The 13,497-nt window shown below is 42.3% G+C and overlaps 1 protein-coding gene across 3 annotated transcripts in view; it reads left to right on the top strand.

The window, feature by feature from the left end:
• GALM (galactose mutarotase) overlaps window positions 1-13,497 on the top strand; it is a 97,398-nt gene that overhangs the window by 38,978 nt on the left and 44,923 nt on the right. The window contains exon 1 of one of the 3 annotated variants that reach the window (XM_082642819.1): window positions 7,454-7,981. The exons of the other annotated variants lie outside the window; for them this stretch is intronic. Within the exon in view, the coding sequence (XP_082498945.1) occupies window positions 7,792-7,981 (190 nt within the window). The 5' untranslated portion in view covers window positions 7,454-7,791. Of the gene's footprint in view, window positions 1-7,453; window positions 7,982-13,497 lie in introns of those variants that run through there. 3 annotated transcript variants of the gene reach the window in all.

The following is a 13,497-nucleotide window of genomic DNA, read 5'->3' on the forward strand; positions in this document are numbered from 1 at the left end:
AGTGGAAGGGTGGAGTCTTAACCACTGGACCACCAGGGAAGTCCCTTAAAATGTTTTTTGAATGCTATTTTATGCCAAGAATTATATTCACCCATGATTTTTGATATGTTTCCATATTATGAGGGACGGAGTTCAGATAAACTTGGAGAGAAATTCCTTGATCCACCTTGTCTTCAGACAAGGCAAAGATTAATGTGCTTCAGACTAGACTGGATCTAATCTAACATTCTTTCTAGAATGTTGGTGGCTCTTGTCCTTTGAAAAACCGAAGGGTAATTGAAAATGTTGAGAAAGGTTCGAGCAAGTTTGCGTCAGTACCACATTAGTCAAGAGACCAAGGCAGAAGTAAAACTAGAATAGATGAGAGGATGTGGCAACACCTGCTACTGAAAGCACTGACAAAATGTTGAAAGCTCTTCATGAGACACAGGTATTCTGATGTGTCAAAATATTCTAAATGCTTGAACTCTCTACAAGAATTTCCTGTGTAGTTATTTTTTAAATTAATTTTTATTGGAGTATGGTTGCTTTACAATGTTGTGTTAGCCTCCACTGCACAGCAAAATGAATCAGCCATACACATACAGATATCCCCTCCCTTTTGGACTTCCCTCCCGTTTAGGTTACTTCAGTGCACTAGGTGAGTTCCCTGGGCTATACAGCATGTTCCCATCAGTTGTCCATTTTATACATAGTATCAATAATGTATATGTGTCAATCCCAGTCTCCCAATTCCTCCCACCCCACCCCTTTCCCCCTTGGTATCCATACATTTGTTCTCTACGTCTGCGTCTCTATTTCTGCTTTGCAACTAAGGTCATCTGTACCATTTTTCTAGATTCCACATATGTGCGTTATTATACGATATTTGCTTTTCTCTTTCTGACTTACTTTACTCTGTATGACACTCTCCAAGTCAATCCACGTCTCTGCAAATGACCCAATTACATTCCTTTTTATGGCTGAGTAATATTCCATCGTATATATGTACCACATCTTCTTTATCCATTCCTCTGTCAATGGGCATTTAGGTTGCTTCCATGTCCTGGCTATTGTAAATAATGCTGCTATGAACACTGGGGTGCATGTCCTTTTTTTTGAATTATGGTTTTCTCTGGGTATATGCCCAGTAGTGGGATTGCTGGGTCATATGGTAGTTCTATTTTTAGTTTTTTAAGGAACCTCCATACTGTTTTCCATAAGGGCTGTATCAATTTACATTCTTCCCTGTGTAGTTATTTTTTATTTCCAACTTCTAACACTCTAATTACATTACTCTTTTTGGTGGACACACATTGTTTTTGCCTGATCAGCATCCATTTTCTCTTTGGGAATAGCATTCAGATTTTTCCTTGGGGAATTACCTTCCCCCTCCCACCCCCGGACTTTCCTAGTCCATATTGTTGGGTCAGCCTGACTCCACCTTACCAAGCAGCAGGTAATTGGTTCAGAAGAGCACATGACCAAGTGAGATTCAGTACTGGGACTTTTATTGATATTATTGGGAATGTGAAGTTTGATTTATTTTAAGATTGCTATCATAGGATAATATAAGCCTGGGGAGGCTAGAAATCATATATAGAAAAAGCAGCCCTGAAAATAGGGCCAACGCAGTGGAAACAGAACCAAGAGGAAGAGAAATACCAAGTCCTACTGACATAGTTTTAATCCAGATCCAGCCATGCCTGAACATGCCTGAACATCTCTAGACTTTTCGCTATCTTTAGCCAATAAATTCCCTTTTTTGCCTAAGCCAGGCTTGAGGTGGTTTATACCTTCCAGAAATAAAAGAGCTTTGACTCTTGAAAGTATTGCTGTCACAAAAGATACCTAGAAGTGGCTATCTAGTCTGTATAAAAGCAAAGAATGTCCTCAGGCTAGCTGTGGCTCCAGAATTTATATAAATAGGTGCTACAATCAAGCCAGAGGTAATGGATGAGGGACTTGTTCTAAAGCTGCTTTAGATAATTTTGCTTAAACATCTGTTATTCATATCAAAGAATGAGGAGAAGAAAATACCTCACCTCACCCTCCAGGCCAGTCACTTGGCACCACAACTGACTCAAGCTAAGAAAAGATCAGTCAATAAGGTTTCCAGAGCTCTATGAAGGTCTAATCCATATCTGCCTCTCAGTGTTTACCAGAAGCATTTTGATATAATGGAAAGTGCTCTGGGTTCAGATCCTAGCTGTACAACTTACCAAGCTAAATGACCCTGGACTAATGGCTCAAATTCTGGGAGATCTAGTTTATTTTACAAATTTTTGTATTTGATATAAATGATATATCTGCATCCTTCTGCCAGTGATTTATTTCTCCCTTAACATCATAATTATGAAATTCATGCTTGAGGTCCTGTGGAGCCCTAGTGCATTCATTTTCCTGTTATGTTATATTCCATTACATAGATCTACCACAATATATATTTTTTAATATTTATTTATTTATTTTGGCTGCGTCAGGTCTTAGTTGCAGCATGCGGGCTGTCAGTTGTGGTGCGCGGGCTTCTCTCTAGTTGTGGCTCACAGGCTCCAGAGCACGTGGGCTCAGTAGTTGCGGCGAGCGAGGGCTTAGCTGCCCTGGGGCATGTGGGATCTTAGTTCCCTGACCAGGGATCGAACCAGTGTCCCCTGCATTGCAAGACCTATTCTTAACCACTGGACCACCAGGGAAGTCCCCTACCACAATATTTTTACTCATTTTTCAACTGATGGACCTTAGGTTGTTTCCAAATTTTCATTCTTTTTTTTTAACCAAATTTTCATTCTTATGCATACTACTGCCATAAATATTCTTATGCCTATATGCAAAAGATCATCTAGGGTATATTCGAAGGAATATAATTGCTTGGTTATGGACCATTGCTGAGTTATATGCACTTTGACTTTATTAAATATTGACAAGCTGTCCTCCAGAGTTTTATCACTTGAGGCTTTCACCAGCTTTGTAAAAGAGATGCTTCACATCCTTTCTAGCACTCAAACATTCATTCAACAAATATTTTTTTAGTCAGCTACTAATCTTTTCTAGGTACTGGGATGCAGCAGTGAAATTTCCAGCTCTCTTGGAGCTTCATTTTCTTGGCAGGAGACATAATAACAAATAAAAAATGAATATATAATAGGTCCAGAGGTGACAAGTGCCTTGTTTCCAGAGTCTTTGGGTGCCAAGGACTAGTTCTTCTCCTTGGGTCCTTCTTTACCTACAGTAAGTGAATAAAATGCCCTCTTGAACCCAATGTGACCTAATTCCAGAAACTGATTTTTTAAAACTTGCAATTACCATAAAATTAGAAGATGAGTATTTTACATTAGTGTGATGTTTTAAAATTCAGTTAGTGCTTTGGAATCCATGTTCTCAGTTGACCACAATTCTAGGCAGCATATAAGGAAGTGGTTAAATGCTCCTATCTCTGCAGTCAAGCAGCCCGGGATCAAATCTTGGTTTCCTGACTTACCAACCATGTGATCTTGAACAAGTTACTTAATCTCTCTAAGTCTCAATTTCTGTATAAGGTAATAGTGTCTGACTCATGGGGTGCTTATCACAGTTCTCAGTAAATTTTTAGTACTTAATATTTACTAGTGATCAATTAACAATTGGATGGGTCAATCATGTGATATTATTCCCATTTCATAGATGAGGAAACTGAGGTCCAAAGTGGTTGAACAAATTGCCCAGACAGTAAGTTCTGTTGCCTCATGAACCTGGGTTTTCTGGCACCAGAACCAATTCTCCACTAGAAAATTGTATATATAAATGTATGATGTATTTGTTGAATAATTATTTATTGAGCATCTAAAATTGCCTGTCACTGTTCTTGGTGCTAGGGAATTCTAAAATATTCCCAATATGGCTGATCATCTTTGGGCAAGCCTGAAATTATAGCTATCTTGAGGCCAGTCCCAGTACTTTGTTTCATCTAACATTGACTATGAATTGAATTTTGAAGATTTTACTGAAGTTTTTATGGCGGATAGAGATGAACATTATATCACTTTAGACTGTAAACATCTTGAAGGCAAAGATCATGTTTTACCTACCAGTGTACAACCAGCACTTAGCACAGTGCCTGGCATATACTTATTGACTATTTGATAAATGAACATGTCATACAGCAAAACTTAATCTATCTTCCTCAGCAAATTCTCACCTGTCCCCATAATACCTTCCCCAGCAGCTCCTTCAAAATTGTTGATGAAATGGAGATGAATTGAACTGTGAAGTATCCTACCTCTCATGAACTTGACTGCATTCTCCCCAAGTATGCCTGGCTTCCAGATACAAGTAGTTTTCATCTGAAACCAAATATAGTGTTGTTTGAGTTATAAAAAATATATGTCAAAAAATTGAGTCAGGGAGCCAATAGTTGAATAAACAATAACAACAACAGGGCTTCCCTGGTGGCGCAGTGGTTGAGAGTCCGCCTGCCGATGCAGGGGACACGGGTTCATCCCCCGGTCCGGGAAGATCCCACGTGCCGCGGAGCGGCTGGGCCCGTGAGCCATGGCCGCTGAGCCTGCGCGTCCGGATCCTGTGCTCCGCAACGGGAGAGGCCACAACAGTGAGAGGCCCGCGTACCGCAAAAACAAAACAAAAAAACAATAACAACAACAAAATGTATTCATGGAAAGATAAGGGATGATCTAAGACAGTGCATGCTGAGCACCTGATGAAGAGAACTGACAGTAAACATTACTGGAGTTCTGGGCAAGGAGAAAGGAAACAGGAGGATGGTAATGTATCAGCCTAACTGAAGAGAATCTATTCTAGGTCTCTTTATTGACAAACTGTGAGGTATTGTGAGTTGGTTTTATTATTATAGCTCAGAGTTTCCTCTGCATAGCAGCCTGTCAATAGCTTAAGGTTTTGGAGACATCTTTATGGTCTTAGAGTCTAATGGGTCCTAGTAACAGCCCACCTGCAGCTTCTATGTAGAAAGAGGAGGTGGGGCCCAGGGAGCAAGGGCCTTGATTCCTCATTCCTGACTCTCCTAGCATTCAGCTTTGGGGACTAACCTCCAGCTGAGAAGAAAAACAGACCTTATTCTTGACCTGTCCACCCTGATACCTCACTCTCTGGTTGAAAGAAAAGGTATCCACTTTAAGTAACTCCTCTTTGACGTAAATGTCACAGTTCCCACTCCCTCTGCCTCATAACCTCACCCTCTGCCCCTATCCCCCAAATAAAAGTAAATACACCCTAAAATTTGACAATGCTTCATTCTCATCATTCTCAAGATTACTACCTTGCTTTTAACCCAATCCAACATTTGGGATGGAGAATATTTCCTTAGATTTCGCTGGACTCTCACTGTTGCGGCCTCTCCCGTTGCGGAGCACAGGCTCCGGACGCGCAGGCTCAGCGGCCATGGCCCAGCCGCTCCGTGGCATGTGGGATCTTCCCGGACCGGGGCAAGAACCCGTGTCCCCTGCATCGGCAGGCAGACTCTCAACCCAGTGGTTGAGACCAGGGAAGCCCCTTCTCCTTTTTAAGTGCACAGATATTCCTTTAAATTATCACTGTGAGATTAAGAAAATAAGATATTTTGGTAAGAAAAATCAAGATTTGTGCCTGACATCTGACTTAGCACAAAGTAATCCTATTGGGGACAATATGTTAAACCCTTCAAAGCTAAAGGAAAATGAAACCAAGAAGTGTAGCTCTTAGAGAGACATCATGGTATGTTTCATTTTCCAACAAGCCAAGCTACAAGACACCCACTGGTGACACTTGGCTTTGGCCATCCAGATGCATTTATTTATTTCTGTGACAACATGAGCTTGGCAGAACATTGAGAACTGGTGGCTGAGAAAAGAAAATTCGGTCTTCCTGCTCACAGAAGAGATTCTAAGACATCCTTGCTAATACGGCATTGCAGAAAGGGCTTGTGTATGAATCAGCATACATGTAAATGTTAAGTGGGCTGATGAGAGTTTATGGGAATTTCTGATGAAGCAGCACCAAGAGTGCCTACCCGTTATTGTATGAGTGCAGTGCAGTCTATAATTTGACTTGTTTGGGTCTTTTTGTTATTATATGTTATGCTTCACTGAAGCCTGCTGCAAGCTCTCTTTTTCCTTTGCTATCAGAATTCCCCTGATCCATGAATGAGAATTGAGGCTTTGTGGCAAGAATGTTAAGTATTCCTTCAAACTACACAGACAGGGCTGAGAGACTGTTATGTTTTATTAGCATCTGATTCCAGGAATGGGATCCCAATTCTCCTAATTTCCTAGTCATAGATGCATTTTGGCGTTCACCACAGTCTAGTTGGATCCCCTCTGAAGTATCTAGGAACCAAATCAAAAGCAGTGTCAAGCAAAGATGAGTTGAGTATACAGATGGTCAAGTAAAACATGTCGTCAGGCTTCCAGAATCCTCCCCCTTCCTAGGCCCAGTACTGTCTGGACAGATTTAGCAAAGAAATAACCCAGGCCCCTGTATTTTATCTGACAATCCTATTAAGGCTTTTGGTAGCTCTGTCTTAGTCCTCTGCCATCAGAGGGAAAAAAAATCTGAGATTAACCACCAAAACCTGGAGCAATATTTCTCAAAGTCTGGTCCCAGATAAACTGCAGAAGAATAACTTGAGGAACCTGTGAAAAAAGCAGATTCCTGAGTTTCACTCTAGACTCACAGAATCTGTAATTCCAGGTATGGGCCTGGGGATATGCATTTAAAAAAATCTCTGCAGATAATTCTGAGGCACATCAAAGCATAACTATTATTTATGACCTCTGTGTCTTTTCTCTTCTAGCAGTACATACTTAAAACCTTTTTTTTTTTTTTTTTGGCCACACCCCACAGCATGCAGGATCTTAGTTCCCTGACCAGGGATCAAACCCACATCCCCTGCATTGGAAGCGCAGAGTCTTAGCCACTGGACTGCCAGGGAAGTCCCACTTAAAGCCTTTTTCTACTTATGGAAAGTAGATAATAAAAGTACAGTATATGACATTAATGAGGACCTTAATAAATATTTATCCTTAATCCCTTCTTAAAGGAACTTTGGATTTCAGGCACAAGAAGGGGTATATACCCAAGGTCCTTTCCCGGTTCCCTGAAGAAAAGAAAGTCAGAGATTGCCTCCATATAAACTAGGCCCTAATCCATCTACACGTGACCCTGTCCAGGCTGTTGGCTCCAGCAGAAACATGTTCAGAGTTGTTTGTGTGGGACAAACAGAATGGATCTTCAGTCAGTGTGCAGAGAAACCTGCAATTATTTACCCCTTCTCTAAATTACCTCTGTACTTCTTTCTGGTCTGGATCAAAGATTTAACTTAAAAACCAAAATTTCCCCCCAACATTTCCTTCCCTCACTATTCCTAATTCTGATCTCTTCATTTTTCAGCGTTTTATCTGAAAGTTAGCCACCATTAATGAACAGATCACTGCATATTGAGAACCTCGTGTCAGAGAAAGCAGTAGAACCCTGCAGATTCAGGATTTGGGTTTAGAAAGACTACAGGCCCCAACATGCAATTTCACCTTCCAAAGACTACCATTCCCAACATGCAATGCAGTCAGCGTTAGTAAAGGAAAGGAACTGGCTGGAAATTGCTAGCCTGGCTGGAAACTTTGCCTGCGTGCCACCCTCAGGCAAAGGAATGATTTAGAAAGCTCCCAGAGGATATTTTTTGCAGGAGCGGTTACTCCCTAAATCCAGGCAAGAAAAGGGAGGAGTCTGAGCCATGTCCCGCCCCTTCTCCAGTAAACTTCTGCCGCTCCAGGTTTGGCGGCGGGAGTTCGAAGGACCTGGAGGAGCTGCACACCCCTGGCTTTCCCCATGGTTTCGGTGACCAGAGCCGTTTTTGGAGACCTGCCCTTGGGGGCAGGGACGGTGGAGAAGTTCCAGCTGCAGTCAGACCAGCTGAGAGTAGACATCATCTCCTGGGGCTGCACCATCACGGCCCTGGAGGTTAAAGACAGGCAGGGCAGAGCCTCAGACTTGGTGCTCGGCTTTGCTGAATTGGAAGGTGGGTTGAATTCCGCCCCGGGCTGCGGACGGGCCCCAGTTCCACCTGGCACACTGCCCCACACAGCTTGCCCGCGATGCAGGGATGCAGGGGAAGTACGGAGCTTGTGACCATCAGGAGTACTTGGATCCGGCTAACTCACTGTGTTTCCAGCCAGTGTTTGGAAACAGACAAAATGAATAGAAACTGCCGTAGGACTTGGCCTCTGGTTATACATTCAGGCTTTGTCTTAATTAAAAAGTCAGTTGAGGGTAAGATAAAAAACTCCAGCAACACTGGGGCGATCTTTGCCGGATCTTTGTAAGGCGGGGAGAGGAAAGTGCAGGCCAGAGGGGGTGTGGCCCCCTGCTCTTCCTCCTGCCCTTTCTGAAGAGCGAAAATGATCAAAGACGTGCGTCTTCTACTTCTTTTCTCCTTGATCAGATTCTCTTTGAGGTCTGGTTGTTTCAGAAATGCTCCATAAGGTAAGCTTAGTGGGTGCAGAAGCTTATCCGCTTTGGTCTGTGATCACCCCCTGGCTGATCAATAACTATGTGCTGAAAGAATGAGGAAGACCAACTTACTGTCGAGAAACGAGTCTCCTTATAGCTAGGGTGGACTTTGTTCTGTGGGAATCCGTAGACAATTAAGAACATGTATTAATTCCTGCATTCAAATACTGTTGATCCAACTGCCTCATTCAGTGAGACAGGTCCCTATCCTCATGCAGCTTGCAGTATAGATGTGGAGATAGACCTTAGCCAAATAATTGCATAAATAAATAACTCACAGTGCAGTTTGGGGCAAAAGAAAATGTACATAGTGCTTGCTGTCTCTTGGCACACCTGAGTAGCTAGACAGAAAATGAGGTCGAAATAAAGTTAGCAGAGGGCAACTGCTTGAGAATTAATTCTCTCTGCTCAGTGGTAGGGGCATGGACAAAATCTGTTAAGACGAGGCTTGAGATTCTCCTTTAGGTGTCTGTTTTTCTGTCTGTTTGGTTCTTTAGATATGTAACATAGCTCATTGCTGGAGGTCAAGAAACCTGAGAGTATTGGTTTTCCCTTAGGAGGATAAAACTGGCTCCTCATTTCCTTAGCAAAATATATTATAAAAATATTTCTGAGGATCCTATTCCTTGCCCTCTGGTTGGTTGTCTTTAGCTCCTTTGGAGCCTCCACAGCTTGGCTCGGAGAAGGAGGTAGGTAACCTTCAGCAGAATTTCTTTGGTGATTTCAGCAAGTCTCTTATAGGAGACTCACTGGTGAGAAGGTTCAGGGGCTGGGGGAAATCAGCTCCACTTACCCTTACTCTCCACGCCCCCTTCTACTTCTGGGGGTGGTGTTCCTATCTTCTGTCTTCAGAGTCAGAAAGCAAGAGAGTTGACAAGTGACAAAAGAGGATTCTTTGGAATCACTTTTGCTGAGTCACCTCTCTCTGTTAGTAGCATAACAATTTGCTAGGCTGAACCGGAATCACAAAGAGATAACTTGACTGGTGCAAAATTGCCCAATGGAGTCCAAGGAGAATTGGATAGATGACCTAGAATTTCAGAGCCAGTAAAGCACTGGAGTTGATAAGAAGTGATCATCTGCTTTTATCACCCCATTTCCATCTCTTCTTTATCACCATTCGGGAGGTAACTACCCTCCCCCTACCCTCCTCCCACTCACACACACACTCACTTCTTACTAATTTTAGTTCTCATATAAGAGTCACATGGACCTTAAAGCACAAGGCATCTTTGTGGAATTCATATGAAACGCGTGCCATGATGATGTGGCACCTGGGAAGCACCAGTTTCTTAGCAGGCATAGAAGTGCCTATTTTGTGAGGGCAATAATACAGTCGTCTCTCTGAGTCTATGAATCTTGTGGGAGTCTAGGTGGAAGAAAGTATTATCCCCAAATGTTCTTAAAAGGGAGAAAAAAAATAGACCCCCCTCAGATTACAATGATCTAGCTTGTATTGACTGTATTGTTCCCCATGTTATTAACATCTTTTGAGAAAGTTAAATAGCATTCTCTTATCAGGATGTGTCACAGGCACCACAAGATGCCAGGTCGAATCAAAGCATCTAAAGTATTCTAGGCTGGGAATTCCCTGGTGGTCCAGTGGTTAGGACTCCAAGCTTCCACTGCAGGGAGCACAGGTTCCATCCCTGGTCGTGGAACTAAGATCCGGCAAGCCGCGTAGTAGCGTGGCCAAAAAAAAAAAAAAAAAGTAAAGTATTCTAGGTGCTAGATCGAGATAGACATTTTCAATCCTATGCTGTAATTTAGATAATTTAATTATTTATTTAAAAAGGAGAGCAGGCTATTTTCAAAAGATAAAGAAGCATTTAGAATATCAAGTAAGGCTTTCTGATATGTTTAGCCATCTTCGAGGTTGAACTTCATATATGTCATTACAGAAGGCATAACTGCCTCATTCAGAATAGTGTGAAATGGCGGTCTGCTACTATTTTGATCAATTCTGGTGTATTAAAACCCATGTTAAGAAATTGGCAACAGAGGATGTCTTTAAGAAGGGACTCTGAGTAGCTGGGGTACAGAGACAGGAAGGAGGCTAGATTTTCACTGTATAGTCTTTTAGAACGTCTGAGTATGTACGTATTATATAAACAAACTGAGGCAAATAATTTAAAGCAATAAGATGTGACAGAGTGAGTAAGGGGTTATCTTCACATTACCGTGTTCCAAAAATGCGTTGAGCCAAGGTGAAGAGCTAAGCATGGATAATTCCATGAGACATGGTCCTTTTGTAATTGCCAGGTTAGATGTGAACTACCTCTAATTTCCCAGATAGATTTTATAAACTACGTGGCTGATGGCCATGACTGGAGGAAAATGAGATCTTTCTTCTGTAGAATTCTAAAGAGGTAAATCATATGATCTTTTAGTTATAGCCTAGAAAAATCAGTAGTGCCTCCTGTGAAGTATTTTTTCTGCCATTTTTTGTATTAAAAATATTTTTAAATGTTTTTCATCTGCAAGTCCCACCTGCAGTCATTATGACTTCTTTCAAAACCCGTGATGAGGATATTTGCTTATAAGCCAGAGGTGTAAATAACCTACCCATGCAATCAATGCGATTCCTTCCCCTTCATCTTCCGCCCAGTCGCCACCAACACCCAGCTATTACTTCCATGAGAGCCATTATGGAAAGCTTAGAAAAAAATAAACTTAGTGCTCTTAGAAAACCTGAGTTTATTATAACAGGGGGTGGGAGGAAAAGAGACCAGTTTAGAGGTTGCAGTTTAATATTACAGATGCCCAAGAGTCTCCTTGTAGGAGCTTTGAGGATTCCTAGTTTAAAATCTCTGCTTTGTCCCTTAAAGCTGTGTGACCTTGGGCAAGTTATTTAACCTCTCTAGATCTGTTTCCTCACTTGAACCAAATGGATTAAAATGCTATTGGCTGTGATCATGTCTGACTATAGTGAACAATTAATCATTTTAATCTCCTCTCCTTCCTTTGCCCCCAAATATCTTCCCTCTTACTCCTTGAACTTTTTTATTTCACTTTGTTAACTGTGCACAAAATGGCATGGAGATTCCTCTGGGACAACCAGCAGCCATCTAAAAATATATAAAATATTTGGGATGTTTAAAGTGCTTGTCAATTAAACTAGTGTTTATTTTCCTTAGAAAGCCGAAAGAAAGTCACTCAGGTGTGGAGTTTTTGACTGAGAATCCTGAGTGATTTTATTTGAGATTTGGGGCACTCGTGCTAAAGTTTGGGCTGTCTGAGGTGGGTGTCATAGCTGGGATCCTTGGGGTGTTTGAGGAGTGGACAGGGCCATGCCCCATGGTTAAGCATTTATTAATATATTCTGGCCAGTCCCTTGCCCAGAAAAAGGGACAAACTTTTTCTCTACCCTTTATCCTACATCAGCAACTGACTTGACTGAATCAGCCTTCATGTCTTGACCTAGAAACTTTGCCCTTTTTCATGGAAGACAGTATTTTCTGCATTTCAAAAACAGGCTTTTTAGTCCTAATCAGAATTTGGGGACTGTCACGTTTTGTAATTCTGACTTGATTTAAAAGCTTAGTAACATGTGAAAATAGTATAAAATCCATGTGTTCTGAAGAGTTTCTCAGAGACAGTTGAGAGCAGTGGTTTCTGCTGTCCTTATGGTTTAATCCTTAAAAACTCTTCATCTAAACCAAGGGCTTCTTACCTCCATGGGCTTAGTAATTGTTGCCAGAAAGTGGTCCCTTCCTAGGGAATTCTTGCAAGTCCATGAGGCCACAACCTTGCTGTTGAATTCGTCCTTGTCTCTGATGCCAAGCATGGGGCTGGCAGAGAGTAGGGGCTTGGTGTACACTTGTTGAATGGATCAATGTAGGAGTCAAAAAGAGATATAGCCAAACAATTTTTTTTTTTAAAGAAGATGTTGGGGGTAGGAGTTTATTAATTAATTAATTTATCTTTGCTGTGTTGGGTCTTTGTTTCTGTGCGAGGGCTTTCTCTAGTTGTGGCAAGTGGGGGCCACTCTTCATCTCAGTGCATGGGCCTCTCACTATCGCGGCCTCTCTTGTTGCGGAGCACAGGCTCCAGACGCGCAGGCTCAGTAGTTGTGGCTCATGGGCCTAGTTGCTCTGCGGCATGTGGGATCCTCCCAGCCCAGGGCTCGAACCCGTGTCCCCTGCATTAGCAGGCAGATTCCCAACCACTGCGCCACCAGGGAAGCCCTAGCCAAACAATTTTTGAACAAAAATTCTGCTTTTCTTCACATTTTTGAGCTCCCGATTAGCAAATGAAATTATATGTCATCAGGGAAATGCAAATGAAAACAACATTGAGACTTATTATTATTATTATTATTATTTTGGCCATGCTGCGCGGCTTGTGGGATCTTAGTTCCCTGACCAGGGATGGAACACGCGCCCTCAGCGGGAAAAGCATGGAGTCCTAGCCACTGGACCACCAGGGAAGTCCTAAAGACTCCTTTTTGTTACTCAATGTAAGGGGTTTTAAAGCTACAGCTTCAGAGAAGAAGGTGGGGAGAGAGGTGGAAGCTGGTGGAGACTCAGCCTTGCCTGTGCTGAGAGATGGTGGTAAGGTCAGTTAACGCCTTGTGCTCTCCAAATAATGTGATGCTTAAGAACGTACTCAGGAGCCAGACTGCCTGGGTTCAAACCCTGATTCTGCCACTAACTAGCTGTGTGTTTTGGGCCAAGTTACTTAACCTTCTGTCGTCAATTTCCATGCCTGTAAAATGAGAGTAATAATGCTGCCTACCTTAGAGCAGTATTCTGAGGATGAAATGATTTAAATGGAGAGCACTTAGAAAGCGGCTGAGACTTAGGAAGCAGTCAGTAACTGTTAGCTCTTGTGAGAGTCTATGGGCAGGACCCTGAGGACCTGCAGATTGGCAAGGAAGTGAACCAGGGAAGACCTGGAAGAGAGTGATTAATGTTTCACTTATGCCCAACCAGTTGAGTCATGGGAACATGTGACCTATAACTGGCCCAGTAGGTTCAGGGCCCATATCCTGAGAGCCCCTCCAGCCATGGTAAAAAGAGTTCA

The sequence above is a fragment of the Mesoplodon mirus genome, assembly GCF_964341445.2.
Source record: "Mesoplodon mirus genome assembly, chromosome: 14".
NCBI classification, from domain to species: domain Eukaryota; kingdom Metazoa; phylum Chordata; class Mammalia; order Artiodactyla; family Ziphiidae; genus Mesoplodon; species Mesoplodon mirus.